The sequence below is a fragment of the Salvelinus sp. IW2-2015 genome, linkage group LG23, assembly GCF_002910315.2.
Source record: "Salvelinus sp. IW2-2015 linkage group LG23, ASM291031v2, whole genome shotgun sequence".
In the NCBI taxonomy this organism is placed as follows: Eukaryota; Metazoa; Chordata; class Actinopteri; order Salmoniformes; family Salmonidae; genus Salvelinus; species Salvelinus sp. IW2-2015.
This window is the reverse complement of record NC_036863.1, coordinates 45,557,695-45,582,197: the sequence shown is the minus strand read 5'-3', so window position 1 is coordinate 45,582,197 and position 24,503 is coordinate 45,557,695. Positions and strand designations below refer to the sequence as shown.

The following is a 24,503-nucleotide window of genomic DNA, read 5'->3' as shown; positions in this document are numbered from 1 at the left end:
AGGGTAAGTTTGAGTTTTCCGGGAGTTAGCCTGCCCGGTGCAGGTTAGTTCTGAAGAATTCGTTGGCATAGAAATTTATCCGGCTAAAAGGTTTTCCACTTTCGTATGACCAGTTATCCCGAGTTGACCAAAGTTACCTCGCTAACTCCTCAAACCTGCTTCGATCAAATACCACTCAGGTGTGATATTTTACATGTACAGTTTGTGTATGTCATGTACACTAATCTCAGAACTGAATTTTMTATTTTTTTTATTTTACCTTTCTTTAACTAGGCAAGTCAGTTAAGAACAAATTCTTATTAAACATGACGGCRTAGGAACAGTGGGTTAACTGGGATAGAACGACAGATTTTTACCTTGTCAGCTCAGGGATTTGATCTTGCAACCTTTCGGTTACTAGTCCAACACTCTAACCACTAGGCTACCTGCCGCTATTGATGTTGCATAACATTTGTTGAGTAATAAAGTATATCTCTCTCTGTATCCCAGGTGGTGGATGGGACCCCATGTTCTCCAGACTCCTCAGCCGTCTGTGTCCAGGGGAAGTGTATCAAGGCCGGTTGTGACGGCAAGCTGGGCTCCAACAAGAAGTTTGACAAGTGTGGCATCTGTGGAGGTGACAACAAAAGCTGCAAGAAGGTGTCGGGACTCTTCACCAAACCCATGTGAGTTCTAGGGCCATTTATGCAATTTCTCATAGGTGCTTAGAGAACCATCTTGTAATGCATGGAAGTCGTCATTGTTTACAAGTGACACAAATTCCTATAACAGGAATGGATTGGATGAATTCCATGTAAAAGGAATGGTTTTGTTAACATTCCTGTAACTGTTTAATAACAGTGGATTTACTGATTTATGAATGTATTCTATTTTTCCCCAAAGACACGGTTACAACTTTGTGGTTATGCTTCCGGTGGGAGCATCCAACATAGACGTACGGCAGCGCGGCTACAAGGGCCTGGTGAGTGACGACAACTACCTGGCGGTGAAGAACAGCCAGGGCCAGTACCTGCTTAACGGGAACTACGTGGTTTCTGCCGTGGAGAGGGACATCATCGTGAAGGGTAGCCTGCTGAGGTACAGCGGTACGGCCGGCCTGGCAGAGACCTTGCTGGCTGTGAAGCCGCTCCGCGAGGCCCTCACTGTGGAGGTCCTGTCTGTCGGTCAAATGACCCCTCCCCGCATCCGCTACTCCTTCTACCTGGCCCGCGAGAGCAAGGACAAGAAGAAGGAGGAACGGGCGAGGTCACATAATAGTGTTCTAGCGGAGGACGTGGGCGGGGGGCAGAAGGGAGGAGAAGGAGGGGATCTCCTGAAGAAGTCCTCATACAGTATTGAGGGACCCATTCCAGGTAAGTGGTCCGCGGGAATGTGGGACGAGTGTTCGGTGACGTGTGGGAGAGGGGTGCAAGGGAGGCTGGTGCAGTGCCTGGGGCAGGACGGCGAGCCAGGGCTGAACTGTGACTCCATCGTGAGGCCCTCGGTCACCAGGGAGTGTGGGGACCCTTGTCCGGTGTGGGAGATTGGGGAGTGGTCGCCCTGCTCCAGGAGTTGCGGGAAAGGCTTCAAGAGGCGGCCGCTGCGCTGTACCACACAGACGGGGCTGCAGCTGCCCCGGGACCACTGCATTGCGGGGAAACGCAAGCCACAGGAACTGGACTTCTGTCACCTAAAGCCCTGTTAACACACCATGAACCCTCCTTTTGTTCCCTCCTAGTCTACAGTGTTTTTCAGAAATGCATTTGACAAAGAAAAGACAAAACGAACAAGAATAAACAATCCCAATAATGATCCTGAACTTTGTTTCTGGTGTATCTGGCATCTGCCTGCGAAATGGGACAAATGTGAAGGAGATGAAGGACCCAATGTTGTTGGAAAGACAGAGAGGCTGAGAGGGAAATGTGCTGTAAGCTTGAGGTCATTGGTTAGTTGGTTACCAGTAACACTTTTGAAGAGCCAATATTACAGAAAGAGTTGGTGCTGTTTMTTTTTTTMTTGTTCCAATCCCAACGTATTCTAGATTGTATTCTAGAATGTCCATATGCCAGCAATCCATCCAGTTGACCTGATGAATCTGGAACCAAGGCACCATCTTGTCCSTCTCTGGTGTTGCAAAGTTCAGGTTCTGTGGGACATAGGAGAACTCTAATTCGCTGGCGAGCCAACTGTCCACACAGCTTTCTCACCTACTTTTCCTGAAAAGCCAGACTTTGTAGGAAAATATAAAGAAAACATACAGTATGGAAAAACCATCTGCTAACTGGACCAAGATCCTAATGCCCTTGTACTGCATGAGACGAGTTTATACTGCAAAAATACTTATTGTATCCTTTACGTCCAGAGGTAGAATAAGAATCAAGAGAAATGGTTGAACTATACAGAGTATTGTACTGAGTATTATTGCACCGGATATTACCAGTAGATACAGTATCATGGTAATTATTCCACACCTGGTTCTAGAATTAACATGTTCTTATTAGGAATTAATTTGGTAAGCATAGAATGTGATGATAGGATATCTGTTCCGTGATCCATGATAATAATTGTTTTCCTATTGTGTTCTGCTCCTCCACGACATGAAAATACGCCTACACATTTTTTTTTTAGCAATGACAAAAAGGGGTAGTGCAATGGGGATATCATATCTGTTTCCCTTGTGCTCCTCTTGCAAACAACACAGAAGAGCAGAAATAAACCTGTACTTTGGATGCAGCATAAGACATTCACTTTCTACAGAACTTTGACAGACAGCAGAACTTCTGTAACGGAAACTGTTGCAAAAATCGTCCTATTGGCTGCTTTAGAAAAAGCCCCATACGGTAGTGTAGTCAGTCCCAAGAAACGAACTGGGACAGGAAAAAGTAAACTCGCTACCGACGCCTCTGTAGTAGTCTGCACTCTGTCACCACCGCACTAGTATGTTAGCGAGAGAGAGCTTTCAGCGATGTCATCATCCTCCAAGTTAGGCTGCGCCCAGCCCCACACTAAGTTAGGCTGCGCCCAGCCCCTGACCTCACCGGCCGTTACCACGTAGTTCAGCTACGTTTAGCAGAGACCGATGTTGACTCAGCCTGTTGCCTGTTTGATTCTCCCTCCCTCTACACGGATTCAAGTGGATTTAACAAGTGAAATCAATAAGGGATCATAGCTTTCACCTAGATTCACCTGGCCAGTCTATGTCATGAAAAGAGCAGGTGTTCATGATGTTTTGTACACTCGAGTGTACACCGTCCAACGAAATGCTAACTTGCAGATACCTTCTCCCGTTCATTCGCCCTTTCCCCACCYTCCCCTCCACACATGCACATGGACAGACAGTGTGTTCCAATATCTGCACTAGCAGACCACAATGAATTAAGCAGCGGGTGTCYGGCATGCATTCTTCTAAGTAGTGTGCTCGTATCGATGCAGTGTTTGAACTAGTACTAGGACATAGCAAGTGTGTAAGCATCTTTATCATTGGGTTTGATTGTGTGTTCATTGTTGCCCCTATCATTCCAATTGTTGAGCCAGTGGCGCAGCTTCTGAAATCCTGTCAACGTGTTTGGCTCAGTTGTCCTAGCCAAGTTGTTATAATTGAAATGAAATGATCTAAGTGGTATAGAAGAATGTCCTGATCTTTCTGAGACTGTTACAGAATGTGTGTTCTGTTTGAGCTCTCTGTTCCATCCTGTCCACAGCCGGAGCCCTAAAGGCGAGAGGCGAGCTGTTCTTTGTACACAGTTAATGAAACCCCCTGTAATCCATTATATGCTTTTTGTTTTGGTTCTTCAGAGTGACCACATTGTCCCATCTAAAAGATGGTTCCTGTATTACTTGGAATATTTTATTTGTCATTTATCTTTTGCACTTTGTACAGCAAAAGAGTGCAATGTCATGTCCTGCATGGGCTGTCTTGTATACTATGTATACATCCATTCGGCTTTGCGCAAAATAAGTATTGTAAATACTTTTTCATGTTTTTCGGGGGGGTTTTGTCTACGCTGGCATTTTTTWAAATTGTATTTGACATCAAGATATTTATTCCAAATAAAAACATTTACACATCTGTTCACTCCCCCTCTTCCCCTCTCCAAAATATCTTTGGTTCTCACAGTCGTCCTCAGGCTTGTTGCCAACGATAAATGAATAAGCTTCCCACTGGGCACAAACTGGTTGACTCAATGTCATTTGTCAACGTTTTGTGACATGGAATCTATGTGAAAAATACATTCGAATTTGAAAAAGTAATCAATGTAAACTGTTGTTTTGGGGGTAAAATTTAAAAACACATGGTCTTCATGGTAAACATACACAAATCCATCTCAACCAAAATTCAAAGTTAAAGAATAGCACTAAATCAAATCAAACTTTATTTGAAGTGCATGTTAAGTTTGATTTGATTTAGTCGTATTATTTAACGTCGATTTTTGGTTGAGATGGAGAAATGAAGTCAACATATAAATGATTAAGTTTGTAGACAAACTGGAATTACAGCCAGACTAAGTCAGTAGCACAGATGGAACTATCCAAGCAGAAGATACATCTCTTTCAAACTAATGTAACATTCAACCTTAAAATGATAAACACATCCATAGCCACATTGAGGCTACTGTCTAACTATGCATTTCTTCTTATGAATCGTATAAAGCGTGCATGTTCAAGATAGCATGCATAGGTCGTTGCAGGTCTGTGGAGATCTTCACAATTGCTYTAATAATCGGTGCAGAATCTCAAACGGKATTGATCACTTGCACCATGTACTTTTAATGTACCTCAACTCCAATCCAGGTCATTTGCTTCTGACCAAGCACAGTGATAGCACATGAATCTGTTGTATAAATAAACTAAACATCTGACATTGTATTCCCATTTGAACTCTGCTGTCAAATATGATCCACTTTGAAATGACGTGGCGTGCCCAGTGGGATATGTATACAATATACAAAGGGTTTTTTCTCTCTCTCTCTCTCTTGTAGTTGTGTCTGTTAGTCATATGTTTATAGCATATCATTTTCCAGGCATTGTTTAAGAAATGTGGGGCACGTCAAAAATATGGATCATCATCCAAAAAAAGAGGGCAAACAGAGAGGTCGAGCAGAGAGGGAGAGGAAGAGAAAGGGAGTGTGGAAGGAACCAAATTGCAAGCAGGAAAGTTTTACATCTGGAGCCTCCCAAAGCAAAGCCATGTATGGCAGTTTGACTTCATTATTACTCTGTTATATATAGGCAGGCTCTCGGCTCTCACAGAGAGAAAGAGAGAGAAAGAGAAACAGAGAAAGGGGTCAGAGGCTAGCTAGTACAGCCAGTCAGCCAGGAGGGAGGTATTGTTCCAGGCTGCAGAGAGGACTATTACATCAAGCTAAAGGTATTGTTATGTCAGTGGGAAGAACGTTTGATTAAACTGACCTACATAAAAGCAGATCGAAATAAAATAAAAAGATTTATAAAAAAAAAAAAAAAAAAAAGGTAAGAAAATAGAAAAACCTGACGGAATTGTTTTGTTCTTGGCTTCTTAGCCTCAGTCCAGGGTGATGGAGTTTGGTTGAAGGCTGCTCTGGAACAGCCAAATAACTCTCGACTGTATCTAGAGAAATAGAGAAATTCTGAGCAGTGCGGCATGCACTTCACAGAAGAAAAAAAAAAAAAACTTTGAGCAGTTTGAAGAAGTGCTTGTTCCAGGGAGACATATCTTGGGAGATACAGATACTTTAGTAACAACATCTTCTCAATAAATCTGGAGCATTCTTGTCGGGGCCCAACTCCATCAGAGCTCTTTATCAAGGGTACTTTTGGAATGGGCTTAGGCAATGGGTGGCTACTTTTTCGGATAATACATKATTCCATATGTGTTAGTTCATAGTTCTGATGTAGAAAAATAGTAAAAATATAGAAAAACCCTTGAATGAGTAGGTGTGTCCAAACTTTTGACTGGTCTGGGTAGCCATTTGATTAGATGTTCAGGAGTCTTATGGCTTGGGCGTAAAAGCTGTTAAGAAGCCTTTTGGACCTAGATTTGGTGCTCCGGTACCACTTGCCGTGCGGTAGCAGAAAAAACAGTCTATGACTAGGGTGGCTGGAGTCTTTGGCAATTTTTAGGGCCTTCCTCTAACACCGCCTGGGATATAGGTCCTGGATGGCAGGATACTTGGCCCAAGTCATGTACTGGGCCGTGCGCACTACCCTCTGTAGTTCCTTGCGGTCAGATGCCGAGCAGCTGCCATACCAGGCGGTGATGGAACCAGTCAGGATGCTCTCGATGGTGCAACTTTAGAACTTTTTGATGATCTGTGGACCCATGCCAAATCTTTTTAGTCTCCTGAGGGGGAATAGGCATTGTCGTGCCCTCTTCACGACTGTCTTGGTGTTTGGACCATGATAATTTGTTGGTGATGTGGACACCAAGGAACTTGAAGTTCTCAACCTGCTCCACTACAACCCTGTAGTCCACGATCATCTCCTTTGTCTTGATCACGGTGACGGAGAGGTTGTTATCCTGGCACCACACTGCCAGGTCTCTGGCCTCTCCCCTATAGGCTGTCGGTGATCAGGTCTACCACTGTTGTGTCGTCGGCAAACTTAATGATGGTGTTGGAGTCATGCTTTGCTATGCAGTCATGGGTGAACAGGGAGTACAGGTGTGGACTGGGCACGCACCCCTGAGGGGCCCCTGTGTTGAAGATCAGCGTGGCAGATGTGTTGTTAACTAGCCTTATCACCTAAGGGTGGCCCATCAGGAAGTCCAGGATCCAGTTGCAGAGGGAAGTGTTTAGTCCCAGGGTCCTTACATTAGTGATGAGCTTTGAGGGCACTATGGTGTTGAACGCTGAGCTATAGCCAATAAATTCCGTTCTCACATAGGTGTTCCTTTTTTCTAGTTGGGAACGGGCAGTGTGGAGTGCAATAGAGATCGCGTCATCTGTGGATCTGTTGGGGCGGTATGCAAACTAGGGGTTTCTGGGATAATGGTGTTGTGAGCCAGGACCAGCCTTTGAAAGCACTTCATGGCTACAGACTTGAGTGCTACGGGTCGGTGGTCATTTATGCAGGTTACCTTGGGGTTCTTGGGCACAGGGACTATGGTGGTCGGCTTGAAACATGTTGMTATTACAGACTCGGTCAGTGACAGGTTGAAAATGTCAGTGAAGACCCTTGCCAGTTGGTTAGCGCATACTCGGAATACACGTCCTGGTAATTCGTCTGGCCCTGCGGCCTTGTGAATGTTGACCTGTTTAAAAGTCTTACTCACATCGACTATGGAGAGCTTGATCACACAGTCGTCCAGAGCAGCTGGTGCTCTCATGCATGTTTCACTGTTGCTTGCTTCGAAGCGCGCATAGAAGWAATTTAGCTCATTTGGTAGGCTTGTGTAACTGGGCAGCTCGCGGCTGTGCTTCCCTTTGTAGTCCTTAAAAGTTTGAAAGCCTTGCCACATCCGACGAGCGTCGGAGCCGGTGTAGTAGGATTCAATCTTAGCCCTGTATTGACGCTTTGCCTGTTTGATGGTTCGTCGAAGGGCATAGTGGGATTTCCTATAAGCGTCCGGGTTAGAGTCCCGCTCCTTGAAAGCTGCAGCTCTACCCTTCAGCTCGATGCGGATGTTGCCTGTAATCCATGGTTTCTGGTTGGGGTATGTACGTACAGTCACTGTGGGGACAACATCATCGATGCACTTATTGATGAAGCCAGTGACTGATGTGGTGTACTCCTCAATGCCATCAGAAGAATCCCGGAACATATTCTGGTCTGCTAGTTAAACAGTCCTGTAGCTTAATATCTGCGTCATCTGACKYCTTCCGTATTGAGCGAGTCACTGGTACTTCCTGTTTTAGTTTTTGATTTTAAGCAGGAATCAGGAGGATAGAGTTATGGTCAGATCTGCCAAAAGGAGGGCGAGGGAGAGCTTTGCATGCGCCTCTGTGTGTCGAGTAAAGGTGGTCTACAGTTTTTTGTCCTCTGGTGGCACATGTGACATGCTTGTAGAAATGAGGTAAAACGGATTTAAGTTTCCCTGCATTAAAGTCCTCGGCCACTAAGATTGCCATCTCTGGATGAGTATTTTCTTGTTTGCTTATGGCCTTATACAGCTTGTTGASTGCGGTCTTAGTACCAGCATCGGTTTGTGGTGGTAAATAGACAGCTACGAAAAATATAGATGAAAATCTCTTGGTAAATAGTGTGGTCTACAGCTTATCATGAGACACTCTTCCTCAGGTGAGCAAAACCATTTGAAAATCTAGTCAGCTGTATGTTATCGATGTCGTCATTCAGCCACGACTCGGTGAAACATAAGATATTACAGTTCTTAATGTCCCGTTGGTAGGATAGTCTTGATCGGAGCTCATGCAGTTTATTATCGAGTGATTGTARGTTGGCTAATAGGGTGGATAGTAGAGGCGGCTTACCCACTCGTTGGTCAGGAGCCCGTAAATCGGCAGCCTTCTCCTCCGGKACCATTCTTATCATGAACTCATCCCCCTTCTGCTTCAGAGTAGGAGTGCTAATCTAAGATCAGGTCCCTACGTCCATAAAATCGTATTCATTATGATCTCAAATCAGAACTGATCCTAGATCAGCACTGCTACTCTGAGATGCTTTTTGAATACAGGCGCTGGAATCTAAACCTGGGATCTATTGGGCCCAATAGAATGGGAAGAGGGGGAAGTCTTTGGAGGAGGAGGAAAATCCAACCTCATCACCTTATTTCCTGTTTAAACCAACTGACCCATAAATCCAAGCTGTTTTCTTTCTTTCCTCCTCTTTCTTTTCTTTCCCCCATCATTTTTAGTTTCTTCAACGACCACAGAAAAAAAATGTCAACCGTTCTAGAACTCTGGAGCTAATTAGAATGAGAAGAGTCAGCAGATGACTCAGTTCTCTCTCTTCTCTCTCTCTCTGGGTTCCGTCTGATCAGCAACAGATTCCTGTTTTTGTGGTTGAACACGGAATCACTGAATCAGACAAACTGCTCTCTCTGGAGACAGTTTAAAGGATAATCGCTGTGGAATAAAAAGTGCTTTGTACCAGTATCATATGGTACTGAATGAGGGTAGGCCTATATGGTGAATGTTAAATTAAAGGGCTTATCAGAAGAGCCCTTAGGGCCCACATCAGCACATCTCAACTTTGAGGAGGTCTGCTGGGTGCTAAGTCAGGGAATAGAATATGATACATCTGGGAACAATATTGCTGACCTGGAGAAAAGGTCTACTGTAGCCTGGTCCCAGATCCAGACTCCAATGGTTATAGGAGTCTGGATAATGYCTATAGGAGTTGGCAAGACAGCACAAACAGATCTGGAACTAGGCTATACTACTCATAACAACAAATTTCACCCCTCTTCTCCAGTGCATATAACTTTTGAAGTCATTCGGCCCAAGGGGGTTCTGTGTGTCTGTGGTCTAAGGTTCAGTGATTGTTCAACTTAATGTCAGTTGTTAATACACTCTGTGTTACGGAATAGTTGGAGTTTCTTCAACTGTCAGTAAACACAGGTCAAAAGTCCCCCTCAGGCCACACTTGTAGGATGAAATACTTCAATACCCATAATGCTGTATAACATTTTTGGTTTTATCGGAGTAAATATGTTAATGAAGGATAACATAATTGTGTCTCCTAACCAATACAAGATGTCAGATGTGGGATATCCAATAAAACACTCTCTTGATGACTTTGTAGCTCCAACAAGAGTCATTCCTTAGGGTCGTTTAGTATTTGTGAACGACAGGCTCAAATCGGTCTTAAGTATCAACATTTGAAACTGTGTTTTTTACATTGGATAAATGTAGAGACTCAGAGCTACAAAATGGTATATCATACACTGTATTTGAGGAACAATGGGAAAGTAATTTTGCTTTGAAAGTTGATAAACTTGTAAACTCACTTTTGAGAAAATGGCCTTTGAATCTTTTGGTACTACTGCTGGAGAGCCCTTTGTCTACACCTATTCAGCATCATTCACACCCTCTTAAGCTTTAGCCCCACCCATCTCTTTAAGGGTTGATCCGAGCGTTCTGTACTAATAACAGCAGTCAAGCACCCCTGTAAAGACCTTTATTATACACAGATTCAAAATAGCTATTGATAACAAATGTGTATTTTGTTGTTTGTGACCCAGAGACTCCTGACCATTTATTTTGGGACTGTTCTTATGTCAGAAGATTTCGGAGTAGATTTTATAAATAAAAWAWAAAAAATACTATTAATGTTCATTTGAAAGACTGATATGTCTTATTTTGATCCAAATGATATGAACCCTGATTTAACTTTCATTGTTGATTTGTTAATTTTTCATGGGAGATTCTTTGTCCATAAAATGAAGTGGGCGGAGAACAAACCCCTCTTCACATTGTTATGATAGAATTGAAATATTATTTTGAAATTAAGTGTAAAAACAAAAAAGCAATACGTACTATTGTGTAGATGTATCTCGATATGTAGGTTTATGTATTTTTCAGTTTTTGTTTTTGTATTTGTTTGGTTCATAATAATATTAATAATAAATATATATAAAATAAATAAAAAATAGCAGTCAAACACCCAAGCTAACTTGCTAGCTACTTCCAGACACAAATGAGAGAACAGCTCACTGAACATTACTCGCCCTAGCCGAGCTGGTTAGGCTGTTATGTTATCCAGAGCGTTGGTGACTACAACTGTGCTGTCAAATTGTCCTTTCGTAAATTCAGAGCATTTCGCTCTCCGAGCACACACTGGACGCTCTAGCCGATGAGTATGGCTGATCCCAAGCTAACTGGCTAACATTGGCTAGCTTACTAGCTACTTCCAGACACACAATGAGAGAAAACCCCACTCTGACCATTTTACTCACCCTAGCAGAGCTGGTTAGGCTGTTTTCATGTTATCCAGAGCATTGGTGACTGTAACTGTGCTGCTGGCAACAATTTAATTACGCTTTTTTGCCAACATTTACTGACACCAGCCATATTCAACTGGTGTTGAGCGTTCACAAATTCATCACTTATTCTGCGCTCTGGCACACTCAGACGAGAGTGCTCTGAAATCGGAGTAGATGGCCAGCCGGAATTTACGAATGCACCTGAAATGGTTACTTGCATAGTGGAGTCTTTTGTTAAGACATGTAGCTAGCTAAACAATGAACCATAATCCCGTTACTACCCTGCATGAATGTAACGTTAGCTAGCTAACAGTACACTTTAACTTGAAATTATACCACTTTCTTTCCCGTACACATCATAGATGGACGCGTCTCCTGTCGGATGCCATGGTTGCCCTTAGTTTGAAGATGTAATCCGGAGACAGGTGTTTATTTTTACGATGCAAGAGATTTTCTTGTAGGCAGAARGCACCAGAGTAGGATTKTATTGCAATGACAGGCACAACTCAGCCCATACTCTACAAACCTGTGTGGCATTACCACTCAGAGCTGCAGCATCTCTATTTAAGCAACAAGGCACGAGGGGGTGTGGTATATGGCCAATATACCACGGCTAAGGCTGTTCTTATGCATGACGCATCGTGGAGTGCCTGGACACAGCCCATAGCCATGGTATATTGGCCTTATACCACAAACCCGAGGTGCCATATTGCTATTATAAACTGGTTACCAATGTTATTAGGACAATAAAAATAAGTGTTTTGTTATACCTGTGGTATTCAGTCTGATATGGCTGACAGCCATGGTATATCAGCATTCCATGGTCGAACCACCCAGTTTATAAATGCAAATATACCATTGCCATATATGGATCTGTGCCATTCACTTTGAACTGGACTGTGTTTACAGCATGAGTGGTTACACTTATTTTGAGATCAAAGCGAGAGCTGCGTGTAGCCACTTGTGCACATTTGTTCATATTCTTTGCTAGTAAGTGAGTTATTAGCCCAGTTATAGCTCATTTATAGTCAGCAATTGGGCAGTGGTTACTTCCTACAAGAGCTCAAAACATGTGCATTTCTAGCCATCTTTGCAAAGCGAGTGAGGTAAAGAGTACAGGCTTGAATAAGCTAAGTAGCCCAAAGGCAGAGGGTAGAAATATTTGTCTAATTCTCTGTAATAATGTTATGAGAATAATAATTAACTTTCATTTGTAAAGTGGTTTCTTGCAACAAACAACACATTTTCAGTCACCTCCTTGTCTGAAGGATAAGTGGATAAACAGGTTAATGGTCAAGCCCTGCATATTTTCCAAACGTTACAAAAGTCTCAGAATGTACAGTAGGCCTTGTGGTGGTTAATTTCTTTACTATCAAATGAGGAGAGACAAACTTATCACACAAGTCAGATTTACTCTTGAACTAAATCTTTAATCACTTATTAATAAGGAATCAGGTCAATACAATGCACACATATAAAGTGAATCGATTGAGTGCTCTACGATAATGATGGCTGGTTGAGGATTCACGCTCAGATGATTCGTTGAGAGCCCKGAGACAAATGTACAAAGGTCTTTTATAGTCAAGATATACCCCTTTCAACCTACATGACGAACAACAGATATATAGAATGGGTCACAAGGTTAAAATCTGTATGAAAGATACCTATAATACATAGCAGACAGTATCTGCTGTGTCAACAGTTTTCATTGTGTAGAGAGCAGTGTCTGGCCCCGTATAGAACAGAAACATTAACTCATGCTCTGGAATGCTCTTTAGTTTTTATCACCCAAAATACATCTTAAATCTCCTCTGTCAGTGTTATCTCCCAGAAGCCCATCCTCAGTAGAACACACACACAATAGTTAATAGAATACTCTATTCTGTTGAATAAAACAACCATTTAATGCAATAAAAGTATTATAACATAATCTTGCAATTTTTCCACCATAATCCCCCATTTTGAGAATCCTCTCAATTTAAAAGAAAATTACAAGATTTAAGAACATTCATTCACATGTAGAAAATGCACACATTCTACATAAACCAAGAAGTACAAAAGCAATAACTGATTGCATGGGTTCCTGCACGTGAGCGGCTGCTATAGCACTGGCTCAGCCTRCTTCCAAGAAACTTAGCACTGTCTCCCATTTCAACCTCCAACACATTTTCTAAGCACTCTAGCAATTTGTCTGGGGAGGTTATGAGACACAGTCACCTGCACGAACCCATGAAGAAAAACAGAAGATGCATACAGTTRATGAGATTCAAAGCTACATCTTCATAGACAGCGAAAATCACATATTTAATGCATAATGCAGTGCATGCAACAATGGATTTTAATAAAATACGCTTTAGTTATCTATCACACTCCAATGGATCAGCATGGTGGAAATAACTATTTCCATCCCAGAAACAAAAATTTGCATATATTGTTGGACAAATCCAGTTAGTGACCCAGTTAGTAAAATGTATTCCATTGGTGTATAATGAACAAGACCCAAGACAAGCATCATGATTCCACTATTTTTAAGGCAATGCCTATAGATCAGGATCAGTTTCACRCTCCAGATCAGAGTTCACACTCTCCATTCACCTTGGCATGCTGAGAATAGTGTCAACATCTTTAGTTCATAACAACAATCAAAACAATCAATCCCTAATACATGAATTGCTTCACTCATATAGTTATTAAAAGATAAACTTCTCGTTAATCCAACCGCTTTGTTAGATTTCAAAAAGGCTTTACGGCGAAAGCATACCATGCGATTATCTGAGGACAGCGCCCCGCTTACAAAAGCATACAAACATTTTCCAACCAGGTAGAAGAATCACGAAAGTCAGAAATAGCGATAAAATTAATCACGTACCTTTGAAGATCTTCATCTGGTTGCAATCACAAGGGTCCTAGCTACACAATAAATGGTTGTTTTGTTCGATAAAGTCCCTCTTTATATCCCAAAAACTAAGTTTTGATGGCGCGTTTTGTTCAGTAATCCACTGGCTCAAAGGCGGTCAAAACATGCAGACGAATACATCCTAATAGTACCGGTAAAGTTTGTCGAAACATGTCAAACGATGTTTATAATTAATCCTCAGGTTGTCAATTATCTAAATAATCGATAATATTTCAACCGGACAATAGCYTATTCAATAGAAAGGAAAAACAARGAAGAGCGCGCACACAGTCACGCGTGCAAACCAGTACTGCATGATTCCATAGTCCCCTGAKCAAAAGGTCTCATTCTTCTTCATTTTTCAGAAAACAAGCCTGAAACCAAGACTTTTGACATCTAGTGGAAGCCATAGGAACTGCAATCTGGGCKCTAACCTATTAGATAGTCAACAGGCTTTCAATGGAAAACATACTCACATCAAAAAAATCCCACTTCCTGGATGGATTTTCCTCGGGATTTCGCCTGCTATATCAGTTCTGTTATACTCATAGATATTATTGTAACAGTTTTAGAAACTTCGGAGTGTTTTCTATCCAAATCTACCAATTATATGCATATCCTAGCTTCTGMGCCTGAGTAACAGGCAGTTTACTTTGGGCACGCTTGTCATCCAGACGTCAAAATACTGCCCCTTAGCCCAAAGAAGTTAAAAGTGTTGTCTCCCGTATGTGAGTTCAATTGTGTTTCTTCTCCATGTTCAGAACCAATATCTCCCAGTCCAGAAGGTGGCATCCCGCCCCTTCAGAAGGCACTTCATGGGAGTCTCGCTGTGGTGCACATGCTCAATGTAGCCCCAGATCATGCGTGACGTCAGGGTACAGGCTACAATTTGTTGTGTCCACGCTTCTGCAGCGTCATCACGTCGACTGTTCCCGAGGCCTCAGTGCCCGTTTTGAGGAAGGAAATATCCTTCCGACTCCAGAAGCAGGCAATCTGAGTTGTTCCTATGTTGTAGATCCGGGACTGTTGGTACAGCACTTATTCCTGGTTATGAAAAGGGATGATACTTTGCAATCCATTCTAAACCTACGTGCCCTCAGCAAGCACCTCAGAGTCTACAAATAGAATGCTTACGAGCCGGCGGCTATTACAGCGATTGGCTGGTGGCGGCGGAGTCAAGGGGCTAAGCAGTGTTGCACACATCCATGCTACTGTCCCGTATTCAATCTATAGGCTTCATAAGAAACCAGAAAAAGAGCTGTCTGATTCCATCTCAGCGAATTACGTTTCTGGGTCTCTCTTCTGGGTCTCACTCGTGTATCACACACATTTCGGCTGGGTCACACAGTGCATTTTCACCAGTGCCTATGTATACTGTTGATGATGGCTTCTGTGATGGAAGTCGTTCCCGTGGGGCTATTGTTGATGCGGCCCTTTCAGCGTTGAATGCTAGCCACTCACTTGGACGCATCTCGTAGCCTAATCCGGTCGTTTGGCTGTCCCAGTCAGGCTTGTGAGGGTGGGGTGCGCAACTCGATTCAGGGGTATGGACAGTGGTGCGAAGCGCACTGCATGTCAATTACCCAGAGTATCTGTCGCTCAGGTGCTTCCCCCCTATTTTGTTGTACCGGTTTATATCGTTCCTTTCTGTTCCTTTTTAAACCTCTGAAATCATTTTKTTTATTTTTTTACATTTAACTTAACATTAAATTACTTCACCAATCATGCAGTGTGGACAGAGCAGCTTGCTATGGAGTGGGAAAGCTATAGCTCAGTGAGTCCTTTACATGCTGTGATAGAAAGACAAGTGGAGCAGCTGAAATTTTGCAGGTGGGGTGAGAGCAAGAGAGTGTGGAGGACACACACTGGCAAAGATTTTCAGCTGGCAGGCAGACACTGGAAGAAGTCTCTTATTGACAGAGGGAGGGCTTTACAAAGGCGCTTTGTTGCATTTTGTGGGACTGTAGAAAAATGCTTGGAACGTAAAAATAATGGTTCTGTTCCGGAACAATATAGATCACTTTCATTCCCAGTTCAGATTCTGTTCCTTGACAAATGTAGTTATTTTCCGGCTTTCAGTTCTGTTCCCTGAATCAGTTCAAACCCCTGGTGGACACAGAGGAACTTGAAGCTCCACTACAGTAAATTAAGCACATTTGCTGCATTTCTATACAATGAAACGACTTTCAAATGCTATTTGGAGAACAGCAAAACAAGCAAAAATTACTCCAGACATTATCACCTTGGCTGCGGTAAGTTCATTCATCTCAGTAGATCTACAAACACATAGCTTATTAGCTATTAGTGCTTTTTGAAGTCGGTTCAGTTTCGGTTATATTATTTAAAAAATAATCACGGTTTTGGCTTTTGATAATTTAAAAAAACATTAAATGCACTATGCATTATGTGGGTTGTTTGCTGTAACTACACAGAATAAAACAATGAATGATCGTAGTGACTTCCTGTCACGGCCGTTTAAAGGAGTGGACCAAGGGGCAGCGTGATTGGAATGTATCTTTTAATTCAACGAAGAACACTTAACAATATAACAAACTTACAAACGAAACGTGAAGCCAACGTAGTGCTCACAGGCAACTAAACATGGACAACTACCCACCAAACCAACATGGAAAATGGCAACCTAAATAGGCTCCCCAATCAGAGACGACGATAAACAGCTGTCTCTGATTGGGAACACACTCAGGCCACCATAAACCTACAACCCCTAGACAATACAAAATCCCCATAGATAACAAAAACCCCTAGACAATACAAAAACCCCTAGACAATACAAAAACTAAAAAAACCACCCCTTGTCACACCCTGACCTAACCAAATAATAAAGAAAGCAAATATAACTAAAGTCAGGGCGTGACACTTCCCATTACTGATTATCACTTATTAACCATCATTTATTTACATTAATGTATTTATTTAAAGTTGTGCATATTACATTGGTTTTATTTGATTACTTTATTATTGAATTTATCATCTCTATACAGCTGCTGCCTATGCTGTCTGGGGAAAAAAACAACACTATTTTAGTAGTTCTTCAAATTCAATAAAGGCGTACTGCTGAATACCAACTATCAATCACTTAGATCATGTATTTTCAGGTATAGATACGCCGAGAAGCAACTGCTCTCAATCTCAKATTCTTCTGTCTCTTATGTAGCAGGCCGCAAACACAGATCTGACAAGTAGGCGCAATGTATTTTGGTCATTAGAGTTAATTACCACATTTTCTGCGCTAAACTATGTAGAATATTGGCCTTTTGGAAACTACAACTCACTACTACATCTCACAGTTCAGGCTTGATCTGATTTATCTCTAGAGAAACTGCAAAATGTGCTCATTGAGCATGCAGACAAAAAAACACAACGAAATGGAATTACAATAATTGCACTGAACATTGCGCGCAGAAAAACACTGAACCAAATGGAATTCAAATAATTGAACCGAAGACGGTCAATTAGTTGTTTTAAAAACCGAAACATAACCGAAATGTTGGTTAATCACTCAGCACTATCAGCTATACAATTGTAATGTTCTACCCCTGAAAMCGGGGATATATTATAACTGTATCACACCGCCACGTAGCATCAGCGACAAAAGACATTCTTAGAACTGTATTGTTTGCGTTTTGATGTCGGCCTATAGGGAAGATACGGCATGTGGATGTGTTCGTGTTGAAACATATCTTCTAACTTGTCCTAACTTGTTTGAGAAGATTGTAACACTTTACTTGACACCCATCTTTATGACAGTCATACCTATGTCATTATGTCAAAACGGCTTACATAACCTGTCATAATATGGTCATAACACTGTCATGACCCATATATGTACACCTGTTGTGACATATATTACGCCATTTTATGGCTGGTTATGACACCTACATAAGAGTGTCAAAACCCAGATTTATTCAAATGTGTTTTTTCCCCTGTTCCTTTCGTTTGAAAARGTGTTTCTTRATTCCTTTTTTTGTGCATCATATTTTAAATAACTTGCAGTAAAAAAAGATTTATGAACCTGACAAGAAGCATTATGAACATCCTGTGTCACTTTAATTGGACTAAGAAAATACACTCTATGACAATGTCAAGAAGCATTATGACCAGCATAATCATATAACCCAGACAGGCCTATCACATACATACCCTTATGTCAGTCATCAGTCAAAAAGAGGGTGTATTTTCCTGCTCCTGAAATCTGCTCCTGCATTCATCCCAGTCAGCAGCAACAGAGCATGGGAGAAGGTGCATATCTGACATAATTTGCTACGCAATTACAATTATAATTGTATATGGTCAATTTCAGAAAATGTTGTATAACATAAACATACTCTTGACAAGTAGGCTATGGTGTAATGGAATGTTTTGCTTTGTGTGGTAGGTTTTGTGGGTTTTGACTCTCTTATGTAGGTGTCATAACCAGCTATAAAATAATGCACTATCTGTCACAACAGGTCTAAATACACAGCATGTGTCATGACAGTGCTATGACTATATTATGACAGTGCTATGACTATATTATGACAGGTTATGACAAGTTATGTCAGCATGCATTGTATCCTGCCTCAGCCTCACCACTGAACGCCACATCACTGTCTGTTTCAGTAGCCTACTCTTTGGCTCCAGTTAATTTTAGCTTATTACTTCATCCTTCTAGCTCGCTAAGTAATACTAGCCAGAGCCCTGCAACATTACTGCAATAAGTCTCTGCCGGCAGCTAGCCACCTGACCAGGGGTGAAAGTGTAATTATTTTAGGGATGTTTGCGCGTGCACCAAAAATGTGTATGCGTCTAATCATAGAATTACATATAGAATCCCTATTTATTCAATAGGATCTCTGTGGACCTAAAAGTAAAAATGTGTCATTTAACTTTTAAAATACATTACCTTTTATTGTGGCATTAACACAACCAGTCGTGATGTTTTCATCTGATTGTCAAACAATCACTTCAAAGGGCTCCTTTACTAGGCTACCCTCACACGTTCATCCACTCAACATATTTCCAGCCTCAAAAACAGTGGTGATTGGAAAGAGACATCGGTTACACAAAGCACCAAAAAGTGTAATGACATTTGTAGATTGTATTTTGGCCAGAATATATGCGTCCAGTTCTGTCCATGTGTGTCTCGGTGTGGGCCACTCATCTCTGCTTTGGCAAAATTTCAGTGTTCTAGTCTAACCACATCGCATTTTGGAGAGTAGTATATACCACCCGTTTTCAAGTCCATTTGCTATTTTTTTATGCCTCTGACATGCAGTAATGATAAAAAGTGGTGTAATAGCCTACAGTTTTCTTGACATTTTGTTTTAATCATTGTAATAGGCTAATGTTTTACCGGTACAGCGTACCCCCACTATTTATTTTGCGGACACACGGTACCAGACTGTACCTTCTTACTTGCACCCCTGCACCTGACTGACATAGCTTACCTATAAGTGGCATATATTTTTTACCAGTTGTGCACTCATTCATCGAGAGTCGTTTTTTGTTTGTTCGGGGGATGTCTGTAGATGCGGCATGAGTCYCGGGAGTTTTAAAATAGCTTTTTGGCCGGCATCACAAACACACTGTCAGCAGCTTCTCTAGACTAGTTGTTTACTTGAGCTGACTGCGAGCTGGAGTAATTTGTTTCAGGTCTTAGGCCCTCAGCCTGTGCTGCGAGAGTATCACGGCTCAGGAGGAGACCCAGATGCAGACAGTTCGAAGTAACAAAAGTTTATTAGGAAAACAGGGGGCAGGTAAACGACAGGCAGGCAGAGGTCAGTAATCAAGAGCAGAGTCCGAAAGGTACAGAACGGCAGGCAGGCACAGGGTCGGGGCAGGCAGAATGGTCAAAACCCGGGAAAAACTAGAAAACGGGGACTAGAGAAAAAACAGGAGTACGGGAAAAAACACTGGTAGGCTTGACGAGACAAGTCGAACTGGCAACAGACAAACAGAGAGCACAGGTATAAATACACTGGGCATAATGGGGAAGATAGGTGACACCTGGAGGGGGGTGGAGACAAGCACACCCCTTTGAGAGAGTGATGAATGTGATGCTAATCCGGGGGATGCAGGCAAACATAACGAACAAACCACTGTTCATGATTCCACTCATTCGCAAAGAGGCAGGCATGATTAGAAATCTCAGTTAGATCAAGAATATAAGCGTTCTGAGCTTCGATTAATGCTGGGAGCAATATTTACACATTGACCAGGTAAAATATGTATTTTTAGAAATAATAAACTGAGGTCCAGACCATGGTGTCCTCATATGTAGTTACGGCCATGCTCAACATCGTTGGTGATTTTATGGTAACCTTCCGCAGATCTGTGTCTCGACACAATTCTGTCTCTGAGCTCTTCAGACAATTCCTTCGACCTAATGGCTTGGTTTTTGATCTGACATGCACTGTCAACTGTGGGACCTTATATAGACAGGTGTGTGCCTTTCCAAATCATCTCAAATCAATTGAATTTAACACAGGTGGACTTCAAATAAGTTGTAGAACTATCTCAAGGATGATCAATGGAAAAAGAATGCACCTGAGCTCAATTTCGAGTCTCATAGCAAAGGACCTGCATACTTATGTAAATAAGGTATTTCTGTTTTTGATTTGTAATAAATTAGCAAACATTTCTAAAAACCTGTTTTCGCTTTGTCATTATGGGGTGTCGTGTGTAAATTAGGGCTGTTGCAGTGACCGTATTACCACCACACCGGCGGTCACGAGCCATGAAGGCAGTTAAATTCCACGTGACCGTTAAGTCATGGTAATTAGACTTCTCTGAGCTCTGATGCTGCTGCTGGTCATTATTAGCCTCCCAAACTTGCTAACTGCCTGGTACTCAGCATTCTTTTGTCCCTCTAATCACRCTGACATCCAATGCAAGTGTAATTGAAATCTAATCAAACACTTCATGAGAGCCAATGAGCTCATGRTGCGCAACATTTCTATAGGCTATGTAATTGAGTGAGAAAACAGAGTGATGGCCTCTACTAAAAAGAGGAGGATGCCATCAGCTTTCTATAGGCTAGGCCTACTATATTTATTTCTCAACATTCCTAATATTAACCCTTTGACGCGTACAATCACGTGTTTGTGATCATTGTTAAGTGGTCCCTGCTGCGTACGATCTCAAATACGTGATTGGAACAGAACGTATGACGCAACAATCACGTCTAAACACCAGTGTTGTTAGAACAGTATCTAAATATTTTTTGTACTGATGGAAAATAAAGGTCTTAATCTTTATTCCTCAATTTTACCTTTTATTGTAAAAGATAAATGCAAACTTCATCATCCAAGCATCACACGGAACACATCCACAGCCAAACTCATTCAATAAACCAGTCTAAATAACAGGTTGCACTGACAAAAAACAAAACATAAGTTAGCGACCTAACAGCTAGACTAGTTTACAATGTATCACATCTCTGGTGAGCAGAATAAACTAATGTAATGTGGTTTAGAAAATAAATGCGTGTCAGCTAAGCTAACAGCAGTTAAAGACTTTATGATGGCAGCCATGGTTGTTTACTTTTGCGAAAACTCCAGAATGCGAATTCACTATAATGCCGCATTCAAAACAACGTGGAACTCGGAAATCTCTGACTTCCGACTTCAGTGTATTGAAAACCACTGGGAACTGAAAATAATGAGCTCCGACTGGGAAAAATAGATTTGAACGCTCGTCCAACTCGGAATTCCAACTCGYGGCCTCTTTCTAGAGCTCTGACTTTACGACGTGAAGATCACTGATGTCAAAGTTTTGACCATGTATTTTTCAGATTTCCAAGTTGATTTGAACYCGGCATAAGATGCAAATAAACAAAGTCAAAGATGGCTGTGCCCATTGCCTGGAAAATATCAACTTAGTTTGGCCACTTTTCAGCATATTACAAATCTGCATGAGCTTGTATACAAGAACCGGAGCACATGACTTGACAAGTTATTTACAGTTTTTGACCAATCACAAAGCAAATAAAATGTTATTACCTCACAGATCATCACCCAAAAACAAGCCTACTGCCTAGCCGTAGCACAAACAGGGTTGACAGATTTAGTTGAAACCATTTTAGTGGTGTGGAAATGTTCATTTCATTTGTGGGGGGTTTTCAGGAGTTATCAATAAATGGGGGACAAACACGGGAGAAGCTTAAACTAAATACAGATAAACCCCCTGGAAACGGAATCTGAGCTAGCAACCCAGACTTACCATAGTTACAATCTAAGTCAGTCCTTGACAGACACTGATAGCCAGAGTATAGAGATAATGTCTGATTTCAAAAGGAAACGCCTCACTGATGAGGAGATATGAGAAATATTTAGTAATTATGATGAAGAATCTGTGTATGAGATTGCGTCGTATCAATAGTGACGAGGGATATCTGCCCTCCAACCTTCTGGACTGTGAGTGTGAGGAAAATGCTGCCCACCCCAACCTTGCAGGCAATGAACATCATTCACTTCCCCAAGATGCTGGTGCTGCTGTCAATGTTGTAGGCTGTGAGGGAGAAGAGGTTGAAGTTGAGGAGGATGGTCCCAGCTGCTGGAGAMCCTGTCACTTCAATGACACCCTGTCTGGCMTATAAAGCACCCTGCCTACCCCTTCAGAGTCAGAATGTTTTAAACTGTTCCTTGATTCCTTGATGGAGAGTGTGGTGCAGGAAACCAACAGGTATGCCCATTATCATATTACAGGAAAATCCAAGGCTCTCTTCTAATGTATCAAAATTCAGAATGCCTACTAAATATGCATATTTGTTTGCAGGATGTTCTGATGAACTGAAAGAGAAGACTGCCCCTGGCGTAAAAGGGAAGCTCTCAAACTGGGTGAACACTACTATCAGTATACCTTCCTGGAGGCGGTGTGCAATAGTAGGAAGACCACTTTATCCAGCTCACCTGCACTATCAGCTCCAATGTAAATAACATGAGTATGTCTACCTCTGATAAGCTTCCCAGTAAAGCATTAAAAACAATCAAGCAACCCAGAAAAGTGCTAAAAATAGCCCATTAACATATGTAGCCTAAGAAACAAGGTCCATTAAGTCAATAACTTGCTTGTAACAGATGACATTCATATTCTGACTATCTCTGAAAATCCCTTTGATGATACTGTGGTATCAATACATGGTTATAAAAGCTACCGAAAAGAAAGAAATGCCAACGGAGGCGGTGTTGTGGTCTATATTCAGAACCACATTCCTGTAAAGCTTAGAGACAATCTAAATACTGTTGAAATAATATGGCTACAGGTTCATCTGCCTCACCTAAAGCCCATTCTTGTGGGAAGCTGCTATAGACCACCAAGTGCTAACAGTCAGTATCTGGATYARATGTGTGAAATGCTTGATAATGTATGTGATATAAACAGAGAAGTATATTTTCTAGGTGATTTAAATATTGACTGGCTATCATCAAGCCCACTCAGGAAAAWATTATTGAAGATTATTAAAAACATAATCTAAAACATCCTAAAGATTGATTCTATACTTCGTTTGACATGTTTCTACGGACTGTAACGGAACTTTTTGACTTTTCGTCTGCACCTAGTGATCTGGGGCCCGCAACGAGGGTCCCCAGTCCGGGGTCGGCGGCGAGGGTCCCCACACTAGAGGCGCCACCAAAGTGGGCCAAGCCAGAGGTGGAGCGGGGTCTACGTCCCGCACCAGAGCCGCCACCGTGGAGAAATGCCGACTCAGACCCTCCTCTATAGGTTCAGGATTTGCGGCCGGAGTCCGCACCTTTGGGGCGGGGGGGGTACTGTCACGCCCTGACCTTAAAGAGATTTTTATGTCTCTATTTTGGTTTGGTCAGGGTGTGATTTGGGTGGGCATTCTATGTTAATTTTCTATGTATTTCTTTGTATTTCTTTGTTTTGGCCGGGTATGGTTCTCAATCAGGGACAGCTGTCTATCGTTGTTTCTGATTGGGAACCATACTTAGGTAGCATTTTCCCACCTGTGTTTTGTGGGTAGTTATTTTCTGTTTTGTGTTTCTGCACCTSACAGAACTGTTCGTTGTCGTTTTGCTCTTTGTTATTTTGTTCAAGTGTTGTAAATAAATCATGAACACTTACGACGCTGCGCTTTGGTCCGATCCTTCCTCATGCAACGATGACCGTTACATATGGACTCTTTTGATCTAAATTGGTTTTGTTTTATAGATGAGTACTGAATTGCATTGCCTCTAAAAGGCACACTTAAAAGTGTCCCATACAATACGGGGATCTGCTGTACCTATGTTATGTCTGAAAAAGTCAGTTATAAATTCTTCTGTCCTAGTTCTAAACACTTTATCATCTAGTAGGCTTTGATTAAATTTCCAATATCCTCGCTCACGTGGAAATTCTGTAAGAGTAATATATATGCCAATTATGTGATGATCCGACCGCATTCTGTCCCCTACCAACAATTTTTAAACTTTTGGTGCCAGAGAGAATGGTATATGAAAGTAGTCAAGACGACTAGCTTGATTAAGCCTCCGCCATGTACATCTCACTAGGTCAGGGTATTTAAGTCTCCATATATCCACTAATTCCAATATATCCATGACATTCATGATTTCCTTAAGTGCCTGAGGGTGATAGTTTGTAGTGTGATTTCCTTTCCGGTCCATAGAGGTATTTAAGACCGTATTAAAATCTCCCACCATAATAATAGGGTCTAGTGTTGCTTGTAGAGTTGATAAATTCTTATATATATTTTCAAAGAAGCTTGGATCATCATTATTCGGACCAAATAGGTTAATAAGACATATCTGT

At 41.8% G+C, this 24,503-nt stretch overlaps 1 protein-coding gene across 1 annotated transcript in view; it reads left to right on the top strand.

Annotated features, from left to right (window-relative positions):
* adamts15a (ADAM metallopeptidase with thrombospondin type 1 motif, 15a) overlaps positions 1-4,054 on the top strand; it is a 29,076-nt gene extending 25,022 nt beyond the window's left edge. The window contains exons 7-8 of the mRNA XM_023968533.2: positions 490-665; positions 883-4,054. Of these exons, the coding sequence (XP_023824301.1) occupies positions 490-665; positions 883-1,684 (978 nt within the window). The 3' untranslated portion in view covers positions 1,685-4,054. The remainder of the gene's footprint in view (positions 1-489; positions 666-882) is intronic.
* Positions 4,055-24,503: the final 20,449 nt, after the last annotated feature.